This window comes from Indicator indicator, chromosome 4 (assembly GCF_027791375.1).
Source record: "Indicator indicator isolate 239-I01 chromosome 4, UM_Iind_1.1, whole genome shotgun sequence".
NCBI classification, from domain to species: domain Eukaryota; kingdom Metazoa; phylum Chordata; class Aves; order Piciformes; family Indicatoridae; genus Indicator; species Indicator indicator.
The window spans coordinates 17,636,257-17,654,150 of record NC_072013.1 but is presented as its reverse complement, the minus strand read 5'-3'; the positions used below and the strand labels follow the sequence as shown (position 1 = coordinate 17,654,150).

The 17,894-nt window shown below is 39.3% G+C and overlaps 1 protein-coding gene across 1 annotated transcript in view; it reads right to left on the bottom strand.

Moving 5' to 3' along the window:
- Positions 1-216: 216 nt before the first annotated feature.
- Positions 217-17,894, bottom strand: part of KCNK13 (potassium two pore domain channel subfamily K member 13) — a 49,751-nt gene continuing 32,073 nt past the window's right edge. The window contains exon 2 of the mRNA XM_054400614.1: positions 217-1,109. Coding sequence (XP_054256589.1) covers positions 217-1,109 — 893 coding nt within the window. The remainder of the gene's footprint in view (positions 1,110-17,894) is intronic.

The window sequence follows — 17,894 nt, the reverse complement described above, 5'->3', positions numbered from 1 at the left end:
ACTCGAGGAGGAGAAGGAAGGGGAGGAAGGAAGGCTGAGTCTGGTACAATTCAAAGAGCAAAGACATTAAAGTGACAGCCCCATAAAAGTCTTCCAAAAGGAGGTATGCTGTTCACATCCATCCCACCCTCTGGTGATACTCTCTGCCTTGATTCATGTTGTTTCTATACTTGCCAAATTGGTTCACACTATTTCACTGTTACTACTGTTATTATTTTACCTATCCACACTTGTCTCTACCAGTCTGTTATTCATAATTGCTAGGGCTCCAACTCCACCAGAGAATCCATTTTGCTTTGAGTTAGAGCTCATTTGCCTCGGATAGCCATTGGCAGTTTCTGACAGCTGTTTCTGCATGATGGCCAGTGAGACTTTATTGGAGGCCAGGAAGTCTTTCATGGAGATCATCTCGCCTGACAGCCGGCGTCCATCTGTGTCACTCTCATTGACAGTGTCGGTCTCAATGGAGATGTTTCTCCTGCTGCGCACATTTCCTGGCATTACTACATTCCTCCGTGAACGAAGTAATTTTCTTTGGCACCTGTGGCAGCACCTACAGTCCAGCTTCTTTAATATCCAGTTTATAGATTGTTTGATGATAATAGAGATCACATTAAATAAGGAATAGATGCAGCACACTCCCATAAGTATGAAGACAAAATTGCCAAAGCGGTAAAGGCCTTGGCTCTCATACTTGATGTTCTGGCTACTGACCAGATCACCAAAACCGATGGTGCTGAAGGCCACGAAGCAGAAGTAAAGTGAGTCAAAGTAACTCCACCCTTCAATTGGTGTGTACATTGCAGAGGCACAGCAGGAAATAATGAGTGATGCTACACATAAAATCAGCATGACATAGTACACAGAGGGCTTCCAGCCTGCCAGGCTGTCCACCTCAGAGGTCCCTGAGCCCCGTCGGCCATTGTGAGGGAGGACCCCTTTCCTCCTCAGCTGTCGCTCATGGCAGGACTTCATAACGTAGGCTATGACAGTGATCAAGCGCTCCAGGAACAGGTTAAAGAACAAAATGGTCCCTGCACATCCTATAAGGCCATAAAATATCAGGAAAATTTTGCCTCCAACGGTGGCTGGGGTGGTCATGCCAAACCCTGGAAGAAAAAACAGAACAGTTCAAAAACATAAACCTGCAGTTATCATGTCAGGAGTTTCGTCACGTGCAAGACTGACAAAGTGGCAGCAAATCCCTGTGGTACAGTGCAGCTCTGGAAAAAAGCCAGGACACTCTCCCCAGCTGTTACCCACTTGTGCTCCAGCAATAAGGGGAAGGAAATTCTTGTCAGCATTTCCTCCAGAATCAGAATGAAACAAAAAGCAGAAGAAAGTATACTGCAAAGAAAAGAGAGTTTAGTGAAGGTCTGAATTTTGTTCTTGCTGCTAGGTTTGCTCCTTCTTTGTGCTTTGAACTACTTCCAAATGACTGGCATATCACACCCATTTCTTTCTCTCTGATGCTCTTCTGCGCCATGGGTCTAACCCAGAGGTGACTCTGGCCTTGCACGAGTCTATCCCCACCAGATCTTTTAATACAAGGTGAGATTTTTCTGAGACTCACTTAGCTCCTACTATAAGTGAAAGTGGCATGTAGCTTGTACTCATTACCTATTGCAGCCTGATCAAGGAAGCCCACATTAGGAATGCATGCTGACAGACACAGGCTCTGCCAGGGTCAGCAACCTGGCAGGGATCCCCAGCAGGCATTACAGATGTCTTGTATCTGCCCTGGTGTCTGTCATCCATTATCAGCCCTTTTTTAAAATCAGAATTGCTTAAGTTTTCCCTCTGTGTCCCACTCCCCACATCAAGTCTGTGAGTCTTAACAAAATTCTCCTCTGGTCTCATTTCCTGTCATGGGATTTGTCAGGTCAGAGGTGGTTCAGTATTCTCTTAGATCCCTTCTAAAAGCAGTGAACAATAATTTTATTTTGGTTAAAATTATTAGTAAGAGAGTCTTGCTTTAGCAAGACAAGACTAAAGAATAAAAGCCTGTCCAGAACATCACTGAGCAAACTACAGTAATACGATAAATAACATTACTGCTGTTTCAATAGATTAATAAGAGATTACACAACTGATCAATTAACCCAAAACGAGAGGACAGAAAAATCATGTTGGATGAGAGAAGTTATTTGTCTCCCTCTCTCTGTAATTGTAAGATGCTAATTATGAACTAAAGACACTAGGCTCTGGGAAATGAAGGAAATCACATTCAGTGTGATATAGTTGTGCTTGGAAGACAGACAAGTACACTGCGAAGAAACCATCTTTCCAACAGTGCAGAACTGATCTCATCTTGCCTTCATTGGAAACCTGCTACCAGCAGAGATTCCTCTCTAACACTGCTTCTGCCTCACATGGTTAAGAGACAGATGGTGCCTGCAGCCCTCTGGCATGACCCCCTCTGAATAACAGCCCTAAGTGTGGGCTCGCGAGGGTTGCTGCATCTTCATCTGCATCCACAGCCACACCACAGCATCCAGAGGCACCACCGGAGGCTGAAGCCTCCTCATCAAATTTCTGTGCCAGAGAGAGCCAGATTGTAGCTCTGTGTCTGGAGTAGCACAAGAGAAAAAACACATAACCAAAATGTTCGTGACAAGAACCTGTTCCTGTTGTTTCCCTTGGCACACAGACATTTCCACACGCTTCTAACTTGCCTTCTGCTCCATGACCTGATCCTCCTATAATCCTAGTTCTGATGCTTATTTTCTGTGCAGGCTGACTTATATGCAAGTCATGACCTCCACCCTGTGGACAGACATATAAAGACCGATGGATGTGAGGGATCTTTGCAACTGGAGGGATTTTCCCAAAGCAGTCTGTGGGGAGGGAGGTGGGAACTTCCCTGGCCCACCTTGGTTGTTGAAGAATAGAAGCAACTTCAGACTGGGCAGGGACAGGAAGATTGAAGAGCCCCTGGCACAGGGTGAACAGCCTCAGGGATTGTTATACATTCTCACAGCATAAAGCAAATGCCCTGGCAAGAGAAACATAGTTATGGTTCACACCTCCAGAGTGGCATTACGCCTCACAGACCCCTCAGGATCCTGCCACTGGCATCACAGCCAGAGCCTGAGCAACTCATGTTCTTTTGTTTAGATGGCTGGAATTTGTCTCTGAGCTCAGTTCTGTGTGGGTGAAAACTCACTAGCAGAGGCTTTACAAAGGCACCCAAGTAGGCATAACAGAAAAGGTAGAGTGAGCTATAAATATTAAAAGATGCAAAACATTGATCCAGATAGGCAATGAGCTCAGATCTGAGTGTGACTGTTCCTTGCCACTCCTCCTTTTCAGGAGGGGCACTCTTTTTACCTCCTGTAGTAAATGTAATTTTTTTGTTCATTTTTCTATTTACAAATCTCATTATGTATCAATTGATACTAGCGTTTCCAAAGAAGCACTAAAATGGAAAACCTGAAAGCAGCATAAAGGTATTAATTTTAAAATTATTTTCCTTTAAAGATCACTTCTCAAAAATGAGCTATAGGCTTTTAGTTCCAGAAATAATTTCAGTTTTTGAAATGCCTTGCATGTATTGGGTCACATTATGCTTGATTAACTGTGACCATCACCATATTATACCTGGGATTAATTTGGAATGATGTATTATAGACTAGTACTTGTTTGACAGTAAGTCAAACACATGGGGTGTTTGAAGTATTCATAAACCCAAGTAAATCTAGTGAATTGTTTCAGTCAAAAAATGAAGGAGGGCAAAATGGTAAAAGGCTGAAACAGTTGAAATAAAATTAAATATTTTCTTTTGGCATTTTTATGAAAAAAATTTCAAAATACTAATCACCTTTTAGTTAAAAAATACTTGAAGTAAAAAAATGGAAACAATCTTGGAAAAAATCTTTTAGATGGAATGCAATCTTTCACTAATGGTAAAATCAAACTTATAAAAAAATTAATTAGTTTTTGTCCTTCCAAAAGGTCTAAAAAATCTATTCCAGCACAAATTCAGGTTAAGTTTTTGTTTTAATTTTTCCTGCCATCAGATATGAAACACACTGCTCATTAACCTCTGCTAAAACATTAATTCCTTCAAAACCCCTTTTCGTAAAACAGCCCAGCAAACACTAGCTGGAAATAAAAGGTTATCTGGGTGGGATCTGCCTCTTCTTTTCCCTAAATTTGTGTAAGGAAAAATGTGGCTCATTCATGGACAAAAAGTTGTTACAATAATATTACTGATGACCTCGTGCTGCACAAATGCAGGAGATCTGTGGATAAATCCATTACTTCATGAGGTCAATGAAAGCTCTCACGCTAAAACTCTAACCTAGGGACACCCAAATAAGCCTGTGGTATGTGTGCTGGGTTCATACACATTACTTGGGCACCAGAGAAGTCATGAGTTGTTCTCCCTGAAGGCAAAGACAACGCTTAGCACAGCAATGTCTGTCCTGGGGGTCTCCATACATCCTGTCTGCATCCTGGACCTGGTCAGGACTTGCAGCATCTCTTTTGTGAGGAAGGACAGGAACAAGACTGGTGCAGAGCCAGGTGTCATTTTCACATGAATATATGGAGGCAAAGCGCACTACGATCCCCACCCAGAGACAACATTATTGCCTCACCATGTATTTTCCAGAAGATTGATGAGACACTAGCAAAAGCAGTACTTATCCCCTCTCTTTTGCTTCAGATACTCTACAGGGCAAGGGACTAAAAAAAGCGTATTCCCTGCTTTGCTTGCAAAATGCCTTTATTTCCTTCTATTACAGAAAAGGAGAGTGGATTCTGAAGTGCAGGACCCTGTTGTTAATCTACTTCCATTTTGAAAACTGAATATTGATACCTGGACTTTTCTTCTGTTCTTTTGAAACAGTTATATATCAATTATAGAACTCCACTTTTCATCCCATTAGAGTTTTATTTCTTTAGAGGCTTTGATGAAGACGTTTGCGAGAAAGCTTTTTCAATGTCCAAGTATGCTATAATTTTGTGAGACACGACTTGCCTCTGCAAGATGTCTATTGCCTTTTTGAATGTCCCAACTAATTATATTCTTGTTTACCCTTTCCTAATGTGGCCTATGGCTTCCAGAAGCATCTTTGCAGCCTTTTCTAGAGGTTATTGTTACACTTGTTAATCTTTTCTTCTTGCACCAAACCTGGTTTTAGGCTATAATGCACAGTTAGTTAAGGATCAGTTACATGTTTGAGTTCTTTATTAAGTCTTGCATGAAAAAACTTCAATCCTGGCAGTTTGAAAAAAATTACTCAAATATGAGAAACAGAGGAGAAACCAAAAGTCAAATATATAAAAGGAAAATAACTTAGAAAGCAATTAGAGAAGCAGTCTGATCCAGCATAACAGTGAAAGAGTAACAAACTGTGGATTGGACAGCAACTAGAAAATGAAATTATAAAATAACATAAAAGAGGAAATAATCAGTGGCTGACACTCAGAGATTATTTAAAAATGCAAGATTGCTTCTTGTGATGAAGAAATAAAAACAGGAAATAACTGCAGGGGAAAAAAAAAAAGGTAGTGACTTTTTTAATGCTTGAGAGAATGATGATGAAATTCACTGAAGTTTATTTTATAAATTGGGTAATACGTCTTAGACAAACTGAATGTTTCTTACCATACACTAAGGAGTGTTTCAATTGATTTGTTAGATACATCTGCAGATATGGGACAGTATTATCACCATGGATAGAAATTAAGGATAAACCCTAACGTTACCAGCTCTGCAAAGAACAAATTCTTCTTAGTAAAAATTTCAGATTTCTGTTCTGAAATCACCATGATACTGATTTGCTTGTCTCCCACGGTGTACTGACTACTAAAAACTGGTGTTAGCTATCCTAATACTCACCTGAACTGAGCAACTATGTTCATTGTAGCTTCAATTTTCCTTCAACTTTTGTGGTTTGGGTTTTTTCACATATTGCATTCTCGAAAATAATTTGGCAATAATTCAGGATTTTTTCCCCCTGAATTTTCATGCTAATTCTGAATTTCTCTGTAACAGAGCTACATTTTCAGAACCTAGAAGGAATTTAAACTCTAGGTAGAGTCAGCAAGTTTTCTAAAGCACTGCACACTTCCCCTGCAAAACAGTTTTGCAGATTTCGTCTTGGTAGCAACACTTCTATTCTGAAGACTGTTACTGCAAAGTGCTCTTAAACCCACCTGTGTGTTCAGGTAATATTGTGTGCGTCTTCCAAGAGGATACTTATACAAAAGAATAATTGCAAAGTGTAAACACATCAAAAGTGTAATATAATCATGCAAGACGATTTCCTGAAGCAAGTACAGGGTGTAACCAAAGAACAGTATGATAGTCAACTTGATAAGAAGAACTGATGGCCAAGCTCTTCAAAATGGAATCCTGAACAGAATATAAATATTGAATAACATTAAGCAAACATTGATCTCAATCTAACAAAACCATGATTATATTTAAATCCAACAAGAGGAAACAGGCATCAAATTTGTATAATTAATCAACTCTACAAACCCCCCTGGTTTCTGTATTAATAACTTATCAGCCCCTGAAAGTTTAGGAAAGCTGAATTAAATCAAGCACCAGCCTCCAAAAGCCAGACCCCAGGATGAGGCTGTGCAGCTGTCCCACTCAGCCATTCTCACTCTGCACAGGTCCTGTTCCCTAGACACAGCCCAGGGAACTTGTGCCACTCAAGACTTAGCATGTCACACATGCAAAACACACAGCCTCAGGGAACCCAATTGCCTGTGCCAGGCCAGTATCAGGTCCTTTCATCTGCTCTGTTGTGAACTACTTCAGTGATACCCATTGCTCTAAGTGTTTCTCCTGGATCATTACCCACACTCATCTCCCTCTGCCTCTGGTGATACGTTTGGTGCATGTTTTAATTCTGGATGTCCTGACATTCACAGGCTGCATTAATTAAACCTTCAGGCTTCATTTCCTGGTAAGCCTGATGCTGTGAAAGAGTATGAAAAATGGTTCATCAACTGTAATCCCTCATGAATGAAGGCTGGAGCACCAAATATAACATGTGTGCAGGAAGACTAGGACAATATCATTAATTTTGGATCACTAGGTTGAGTCTTTCTATTTGTTATGGCTTAACCCCTGTCAGTGACTAAGCACCACACAGTCACTCACCCTTCCCCTCTCCTAGTGGCATGGGGAGAAGAACTGAAATAAAGAAGTAGAACTCACGGGTTGATATAAGAACAATTTAATAACTAAAATAATAATAATAATAATAAAACAACCCACAAGGTAATAAGTAGGAAGACAACAAAGAAAGAGAAATAAATCCCAGGAAATGACAAGTGATGCACAATGTCAATTGCTTAGCACTCTCTGACCAGTGCTCGAGCAGTGACCTCCTGACCAACACCCTCAGTTTTCATACTGAGTATGATGTCTGATGGTACAGAATATCTTTTTGGGTAGTTCAAGTCAGCCATCTGGCCATGCTCCCTTCAGCTTCTTGTGCACCTCCTCACCAGCAGAGCATGGGAAACAGCAAAGTTCTTGACTCATGATAAGAACTATTTAGCAACAACTAAAACAACAGTGTGCAATCAACATCAGTCTCAGACTAAATCCAAAACACATAACTGTACCATCTACTAGGAAGGAAATTTACTGTATTCCAGCTGAAACCAGGACACTATTGTTCTGCAAAATCTCTCTCTTTTCCGAGAGATTTAATTTCCTTTTTGAATGTGTGCAGTTCACTACTCCTGCCTCTCCCAGACAGAAGAAGTGGGTAATAAGAGGGGGTAACACTATAGCAACAACAATGAATCATTTTGATGCTAGAAATAGAAATATCACAAAACAGCTTTCCAGTTTAACCTGTGATGGTGTGGCTGTACGCCTAATGCATTTTCTCTTTATATGATTAATTCTTTTCCTTGTTTTTCTCTACCATCTCTACTTTGGTCATGATTCAGTGGGGAAATGCTGACTTTCACCAGTGGACAGCCACTGGAAAATGACTGAGAATCGTTACAGTTGTGAACCAAGATAAATAGGACCAAGCCTTTCAACTGCAAGGAAAAGATCATCAAGTAAAAAGTGATTAGCAAAAAGAAATTTGGAAAGTTTTAGATACCTACAAAGATACTGACTCTCCTTCCATCAGATACATTCTGCACTGAACTTTCTAAGCGAGGATATTTTGTGCTTCTGAAACAGAGGCAGAAGAAAGAACTCTTAAGAGAAGCTGTACTTTAAAGACCTTTTTGAGAAAATGTCTGGTACTAATAATTTGGCAAAATTAACTTCTACCATGATAGCCTACTCTGGTGCTCTCTGAGCAGAATAAGTAGTCATAGGAAATGCTTATCCTAGAGTAACTGTCACCTGTAGGAACTCTTGTAGGAACAGCTAAAGCACGCTCAAAGCATGTCACATTGCTTCCCTTACGACATTCCTGTCAGCAAGCTTGTAAGAAATCCCTGATCTGGAAAGGAACGATGATATAAAGTCCTTCATCTCTGGAAGAGAATAAAAGGACACATTTGCATGAAGAATTCCATGAGAGGGCATATCCACAGAAACTGTCACAGCTACCGTAAACTTGGGCTTAGGTCCAACTTCTGATGCGAAAAAAGAAAAAGCCTAGTGTGGTTCATTTTGCTAAGCGAATGCAGAAGAGCACAAATACATGCAAACACCTCCCTTCAGTGAAAGCTCAGCATCTGAACTGTGTGGCTGGCTGGTGAGACCTATGTTCATACAGGTTATGAACAACCATTCAACATCTTGACTTTCTCTCTCACTAAGAGAGGAGAATGAGCTGGCTATGTCCTGAAGCTCTCCTTCACTGCAACAATTATCTGACAAAACAATATTTTATTGGGGACAGCCTGGGATGTGACAGCATTTATTTCATTGACAATGCTATTTTCTCGTGCAGATGACAGGCAGTAGAGAAGGGCTCAGCCTGTCCAGGGAGGCTCTAACAGCACTGTTTCTAGACCTGCCTGCCTGAATGAGCTTTGCACCTCCCACTTGGGCATCCCAAGCGCTCTGGAGCTGTAAAAGCTGGAAATGTGTCCAAAGCTATTAGACCCGAGTCATATCTACACAGCTATGCTGGACTGGTGACCTGGGACCCTGCCTGGAGTGCTGTTGCTGCCTCTTGCTTCTGTGCTAGTCTGCACCTGCAAAGTTGTGCTCAGGCCGGCCAAGAGAGATGTAACCTTCTGCAGAGCTCCTAGCAGGGTTAAGTCCATTCTTAAAGGGCAATATTGATGTTGAAACTAATGCCATAAGATGTTTGGATGAAACAATAAATGTAGTCACCCAAGTCACACTCAACACTTTCTCATATATATTGAGATGTTTTTTACCCCTCTCTGCCTTGTCTGGAGTCATCAAACCCGGCAGACAGCACCCTCCCCACTGTTTCAATGAGACTGAAAGACGGTAGGGAAATACCATTTTGAGGACTGCACAATTCTTGTGCTTAGTTTGTGCCACTGTGAGGATACAAGACTTCTGTGAAAGATTGTGCACACCATTCTTTTGCCTCTGAGAAAAGCCTCCCAAGAATCCAGTCTTGTAATACAGATGTAGGTTAGTGTCAAGCCAAGTGTGTGAGTGGGACTTCAAAGGTAGATAAAGCAAAATCTTGGAGATTTCACCAACTTGTTTGTTTGTTTTCGGAGAGCACAAGTAAAACTGATTTTGTGTTAGTGTGTGCAAGGCAACATCTGTTATTTAACACAGCAAAGTTGAGCTCACAGTCAGTCACTGTTAAAACCTATCTGCAGAGCTAGATACCTTCTGTCATTTCACATATATAAACTGTGCTCTGCCTTGAACAGAAACTTAGCTTAAGAAAAGCTTCCAATGTTAAAAAATATAGAAGACATAAGAAACAAAGAACTAAATGGACAACACTGAGTGAAAAATGTAATAAAAAATTCAATTTTAATAGACAGCATCTTTATGGGTCTATTGACACCTCTGTTATCATACCTATGTAGCCCTTAAATAATAGATAGCTCTTTGGGAGAGACAGCTTCTGTAATTTTTTGTTATTGTAAGTTTTTGTATATGATAATTTATGGAAACTCTGACATTCTACTTTATATAATTAAGGTTATATTTTATTTAAGGTTCTTTCAAGGTCTTGTGTAAGAGATTTACAAAGGCTTGTTACAGCTCCTGTGTTGTCATAAATTCAATGTATAAATATTTAATACCTAACTTCTGGTTTCCCTTAATTTTTATGTCATTTTTGATGCCTGAGGTGCTGTGTCCTCTGCCTTTCCATTGTCCATAGATAGATTTGTAAGTGTATACAACTTTTGAGTACTACACAGATAGAACAGGGACCAGTTTTGAAGACATCTTACTATTATTTCAGACTTTTTTGTGACTTGTTGAACAGTCATTTAAAGGTTTGCGTAGTTTCTATTTAGTCTTAAAACATGAAAAATATGTATCTAATTAAATAATCTAAATTTTATCAGCACATTTGTAGTTAATATTTAATTAAAACTAATTTTAGGATGTCATATGAAAAGGTACTTGAGCCCTGAGTGTTAGTTCTGTGGACAAGTAGCATCAATTACCATTCAGTGCTGGTAGTGCTCCTGTCCCTGTCTCAGACCTTTGGCAGAGGCTGCAGCCCTAAGGTGGTTGTCTGTTGGAAACCAGCTTTTTGCTGTTTCTTTTTGAAACACGAAAGCCCTACATTTTACAATTAAAAAAAAAGAAAGAAAAAAAAAGAAAGAAAAAAAAAGTGCTCAGTTTGATACCTCCATAAAAGAAGGATGATAAGGCAGTAGTGTTTCTCTTGTTTACAGTAAATAAAAAGAATTAGTTGCTATGTGCTGGAGGGATGCCCAGACTGTGCCCTAAGCCGGGGGCGCACCTGTTCATCCAGCCTGACTGCACCAAAACTAGAGGACTCATCTGACCCTGCCACTAACCCACTGCATCACAAAAGTCCTCTCCCAGGGTGGACGCCTACACACCTCACAGAGGTTGGCAAAAGTAGCAAATATATTGTGACTTGAGTTCAAACTGCAGCAAAGTGCGAGACTCCCCCTCGGCAGGTCAGCAAATAATGTAACATGAACTGGTTTTCCATAAAATTAACAACAGCTGCAAGATCCTAAACTCCAAGCTTTACAAGTATGTATCAAAGGAACAATAAGGAAATATGATAAAACGAACTGATTCCTTCCATAATTAAAGAATGCCATGGTTGAGGAGGCAGTTTACAAAATACAGTAAAAAACAATAGTGTCACCACTTTAATTCCTGTTAAAAAACCACTGTAGAATTAGATACAAATCAAAATTTGAATCACAACAGAAATATTTTCAATTTGAAATCTAAAAGGCATACACTTTTGGATTTAAGGACACTGAGAATTGCAGTAAGGCTGATTTGTGATGCATGTTCAATTAACATTTAGCACCAAAAGAAGGCTCCATGAAGATGTATTTTTAGGGAAAAATGCTTTAAAATATTTGCCTTTTCTTACTGATCCCATAAAAATACGTTCAGAAGACAGATACATATTGTATACACTGTATATACATAGTGTTTGTAATGTGGTGAAGAATCAAAATCAGACCTGAAGACCTTGAAGTGTGACTGAAACAGGGATTAAAAAATATTTCTTTGTCTCAGTTCCTTACAGTACAGAATGGATTCACATATATGCAAAATCGATCAATATATATATATCTGCATCAAATAAGTATGTGTATACATGTATGTAAACCTTTTTTTCTGTTGAAGAGTCTAACTTAACTAACAATAAGCAGTAACTTCAAGCCATAATTTGTCTTGACAGGATAATACTTTATCTGAATCATGAATGTAATTAACACTGCTTTGAGGGTTTGTTTTCAGTCAGTCTATGTAAACATAATAACTTCAGCTATTAAGGAACAAGAAAGTAATGTGTACTAATTAAGCTGTAGGATCATCTACACTAAAATTTTCCTTTCAAATAGCACAAATCTGCCTATATTTTAAGAGCTTTCAAAGGTTAGTTCCAATTTTCCTACTGTGAATTTTATTCTTGGCACATGCAGCTTTCCTCAGGCGTGAAGCTTCAGTGTTTCTTCTCATTTAGAGGTAAATTTAAGGAAAGTAAGGCACAATTTTTTGGTTTCCACCAGCGGAAAAAAACAAGTGAGAAAATGTGGTGTCTGTTTGTATCCCCTTGGTAACATGAGCCTGGGGAAAAGCTGTTAGTGGCATTTTAGTGAGGGAGATTTTCTAAAATTAAATCTCTTCTGTGGCTTTAAATATCAACACAAGCAGAGCAATTTTATGCAACAGTGTCACTTGTAGTTCAGCTAAAGCAGAAAGACCTCATCTGTGAACGTTCACCTCAAAAAAGGTAAAGAAAAGAAAAGAGATCTCCAGCATTACAAGTTGGACACAGGTAAGTAAATCTAATTTTTGGTAATATGAAGAATTACTGTATGTGCATATGTGTTCCTGTGTAATTGCATTTTCCTAACTAATTTCAAGCTTTATCTTGATGGCAGAAAGGAATGTTTGGAACCACTACTACCAGAACCACTGCATGCCAAGGGCTTCAGCATTGCTATATCCAAGGAACAGAAAACCTCACCAAGAAAACCAGGTTAGCCTGATGCTTGGGTGCATCAAACTGAAGGACATATCAAAGGAGCATATCATAAAAACATGCACAAACACTGCTATAGCTCCTTAGAGACAGACAGACAACCCCAAAAAGCTAAGAATAAACAAAAAAAATCACAGCTGACAAGCAGGTGCTGCTGGGATTCCAAATGTGATGCAAGGACCGTGAGGTCACATCATATAGAAAAGGCTGCTGGTGTGGTATGCAGTAAAGAGTTTTGAAATATTCCGCAAAAAAGAGGAAGCAGATGGTAATATGGTGATTAAAATTACCAAAAACTGATAGACAATGATGACAGCAAACCTTGTCAGAGATTTCAGCTAGGAGTTACGAAACGGGCAAAGGTTATTTCTCATCCTTTTGGGGATTTTAAAAACAAAACCTTATGCTAGGGGTCTGATAGACAAACTTTGGAATAAAATCTGAGTTTGTGAAGTAATCATAGAATCACAGAATGGTTTGGGTTGAAAAAGACCTTAAAAATTCATCTAGTTTCAATGCTGAGAGCACAGTGAATTTTGGCTTAGAGAAAAGAGTAAGTCATTGCCGAAACAGCATGCTGGCTTCTATCCACACAATCACAAGGTATATAGCTTTGGGTTCAAAACATCAGGCTTTTCCAAAAGGCAAGGACTGACTAAGTCTCTGACTCATGGATGTCCTAAATGTAATACATGTGCCCCTTCATTTGAAGCCAGAGATGTTCTTTTAGTGACAGGTCTAGTGGCATGTATCTGTAAGACAAGCCTAGTGTCTCAGAATACTCATACGATTTTACGGGTCCAAACACTCATGTAAAAACAGACCTATATGTAAAACAGGACAGGGAGGGTTGCACTGCATTACTCCAAATCCTTCATAGCAACTCTGGCTTGCCGACAAAGTGTTGTGCCATGGCAAATGTTAAAAGAAACACGTCTATCTACCTATCTAAATGATGACCTGTCCTGCTCTCTGTGCATCAGGCATACTCACAGTCTTTGTATCAGCTGCCTTACTCACACAAACAATTAAACACAGATATGCTGTGGTTTACTTGATACTTTTAATGCTGATTAATTAAATAACTACAGTTAATGAAAATTATTTTACAGATTCTGCTTATGAAAATAGTGAAAAAAGCTTTTGCTATGTACGTTTATCCAAGGAACTGAGCCATCATCTGTTTAGTTCATAATGTATTCTGCCAGGGGATGACAAAATGCACAAATAACTCTAAATACAAAGTACTTGTTTAATTTTAAAAGCCTTTAAAAAAAAAGTCATGAAATGTCAAAACTCCTCCAGAAGTTCTGCATATGACACCTGTGCCAATAACAGATTTAAATGCCTCTAACCTCATCATTCACAGCGCATAATCACCAGTAGAACAGCAGGTTTTACTTTGGAAAAGAAGCATGTAATTAAATATTAGGTTTTCTCAAGACTGTGATGACCAGTGTCATGCCTGAATGACCAGTGGCTGTCTGAAAAAATGTCTGAAAGTTTTGAAGCCATTTATCAAATCCTTTCTGCATTAAAAGAACTTTGTGCAGTTGTCTGTTTCTCTGTAATGACTTCCTGGAAGCTATGTCCAACCAGTTTGCCATACATGAAAAGGAAGTAGCGCTTTGATATGGCATATAATGCACACACTGAAAAACAGGTGTAAAAGCTTGTGTCACAAAGGAATATCTTTTAAAACAACAACAACAAAAAAAAACTGTCAGTAAAGTAATCCAAGAGAGAGTTTATCAGACTTCCATTAGAAAGACTTGTTTTCTTCTGAAAACAAGGCTTGTGAACTACAGAGGAAAAAAAAAATTATTATTTTTCTCACCAAGCCAAGAGCTGAAGAAATGAACAGTTTCAAAGTCATAGCAACTTTCTTAACAGGAGAGAAGAAAGTTATATTCTCCAGAGGACAGTGATAAATGAGCAGGAAAAAAGATAAAGCTTTTATGTTGTGTTTGAAAAGAATTCTTGACATCTACAATGAAGGATGATATACACAGAGAAAAATTAACCCCATCTCAACAGAACAGGGAGACCATAACTGCCAAACTCCCACAAGTGAAAAACAAGGAAAATAAACCCAAACCCACACAAGGCTGCTAGGAGTATAGTATGCTTTCAATAGGTACCAACATTAAAATGCTGAACAACCAAGTTAGATGGTCCAGTAGAAAAACATTTTGTGAAATAACAAGAGGAAGCTTTAGACCAGAAATTAGTTAGTAACTATTCCAATGCACTCAACTTCATCAAGGCTATTAGAGCTCCTACAGTGCTGATACTTCAACAAAAACTAGGCTTAACTAGTGATGCCATATTTTGCTGTGTGTTGAGTTTTGCTGCCTTCCAGAATCTCTGGGAGCACCTGAAAATTTGGTTCACACACCACCTGCATTTGACCACAATCCACCACTGCCCCTTCCTCTTTGTCATCCTAAAAAGTGAAAATTGACTAAAATACTTTTTGTGCTCTATCATTTAAAGATGCGATTTAAAAATTTGACTTTGAATATAATTTTCCCTTAAGAATGGCTACAATGATTATTTTCTTACAAGCAGTTAAATCTAATAAAAGTATAAAAGGAGCCACCAGCTGTCTTGCAGTCCCAAGACTGATGTTTTACTTAGAAACATTCTTTAACAGATGCATGTATGGGCTTGCTAAAACCTGTTTTTACTTAATCTTTTGTATGTTTATGGCTTTATAATTTACCTTTTACAAAATGCATTAAAGTCCTCTTTAACAGGAGTTTTATATTCAAATGATGAATTCTTCTGGTTAAAAAAAAAAAAAGCATCTAATGCTGTCCATGAGTAAAAGCTTTTTGGGTATACAGTGCAAAATGTAATATATAATCCACTCTTAACTGATCATTTGATGAGTAATCTGGAACAGTATATATGATTCAGGGAAAGAGGAACAATGAATTTCTGGCAAGTGAACAGCAAATTTACCCCATCCCTCTCTGTAAATGTGCACTGACAGTTGAGTCCAAGGACACTGAGTCACCCTGCCACCCTGGGTTCAGTTAGGTTTGGTTAATTTTCACAAGAAGCTGGTAGGGGTCACAGCCAGGATAGCCAACAAGCCAGCAATGCAGTTTGCTGTAAGATTTTGCATACAGTAATATATTTACTATTTATTCTTTAGATGGGGAGCCAATGCAGTAGAAGTCAGAAACAAGGAGAGTTTTGTAATCATTCAGGTTTCAATTTCTTTCAGTTCAGCCATAAACATTTGTTCACAACCCTTTAAAAGATTACCTTTGATTAGAGGAAGAAGCCTCAAATGATCTGCCTTTGAAAATGGGTTACAGACAAGGCAGAGTGTCCTCATAGACCCTTTCCCTGCTCTCAGAAAACGTGTAGTGAAATGTCAGTACATGTGACAGGCATTTGACAAAATCTATGTCAAAAATCTTCAAATCCCAACAAAATGCTTCTTAACAAGTGCTGCTCTGGATCAGAAAATTATTCAGTGTTCTAGAAGTTAAGTTTTGTTTTGTTTCTGTAATTGATGAAGCAAAAATTCTTAACAAATTGCCTCACAAGTTATCAAAAATGTTCCCTGTTTAAAATTTTTGGTATATACATCTTCTTAAAAGGCTTTGAAGAACTTGGGTTCTTCAGCAACTCTTCTGTCTTTCAGACTTAAGGACTGAGTTACTTAAACACCTAAGATTTCACTCAAAACTTCAAACTATCTTCAGTGACCTGCCAACATAGCTCCTTCACACTGAATCTCCTTGTCTGAAACACTCAAGTGTGTTTATGCCGGTGGTTCCAGTGAACGGTTTGGAAACTAAGTTGTTACCTGCCTACTCTTTTAGTAAGTGCTTTTTAGCTGTGCAAATTTGTTCCTTAGTTCAAAACATTATATGGATCCACCAAAACACTTACCCAGCACAAATTCAGACTAGGAGCTATAATATGCTTCTATTTCACCATGTTTATTAGAGGTCTGCCATATATATTCCTTTTCTAATTTGCATTTGGACATGAGAACAGCCATAACTGTAAGAAGAGAAACAATAAACTCCCTCCTATGAAGATAAATTCAGTATAATGCACACCAAATGACAAAATGAAGGCATTATTAGCATTAATGAGGGGCAGGCTGGAGAACTTTAAAGCTTCAGTGCCCAGTTTTGAGCTGTACCACTATTCTGAGTAACAACACACCAGCTTCAGCAGTTCTTGCTCAGAGCTCTCACTATGTCACAACACGCTAAATGCTGCTTCAGTTTTGCTATTTGAGTATATGGAATTTACTATAGATCCACGGTTTCACATAACTGGCAACTGGTGGCATATGTTGGGGGAGTCAGGAAAGAAAAAGGATGCAGAAGGAACTTGGTGTAAGGATAAATAACCTGATGTAGAGAGATTAGATCTAAGTCCAAACATTCAAACATGAAGACTGAAAAAGATTAGGATTTCATTCTCCAGGAGCACTTGACAGATGCTGGCTCCTTATCAGCATTGGACATCTTTTGTCAAATCCTTTACACTTTCAAGTGACAGCAAATCAAGAGTGCAGGTCTCCAGGGCAAGTGGGTCCCCCACCTATCAACTTCTTTCTGAGCCCTGTCCCTGCAGTTACTTCAGCATTGCCAGAATAAATATGGAAGCTGTCAGCTATACCAACTAAAAATTATAACTTTCTCAATTTACAATGAAATTTGATGAGCATTTACCTCAATGGCAATGGCAGCAGGAGCAGCTCTTGCCCACTTAACCCCGGGCACTGGCTTTTTTGTCATGCCAGAGCAATTGTCTGCAGTCACATATCGATCCAGAGGAGAGGTTAAAAGTAACATTTTTGTTGGAGTGTTTTTCACCAGATGTGTTCCTCGATCCAGCTAACTGCATAGCCCCACAAGAACCAAGTAGGTGGGAGAGAGGAGGTGGTATGGAAGGGATTTGGGGCTACGGGGTGCAGCACTGCCTCTTGAGTAAACATGTGCAATGTTAGGGATGTGGTGTTTTCACTAGACCAGCTCCTAGTCAGCTCCTATTGATTCACCAAATGCTTTTGGGTTTGGATCTGCCGTCCTCTCCTTCGTGGAATCTTCCAGTGCTGCTGATGACACCGGCAGAGCTCCCCTCCAGAGGATAGAAGAGGTAGCACCAAGGGCCTCTTCAAATGGGTGTTGCTATGGGCAACTGTGTATAGGAGAATGTAGGCAGAGGAAGAGAAAGCCAGGGAGGTGAAGTAGAAATGAGCTCAGCAGGAACAGCTCTCAGAGTGGGTATAAATGCTGATAAAACAACAAC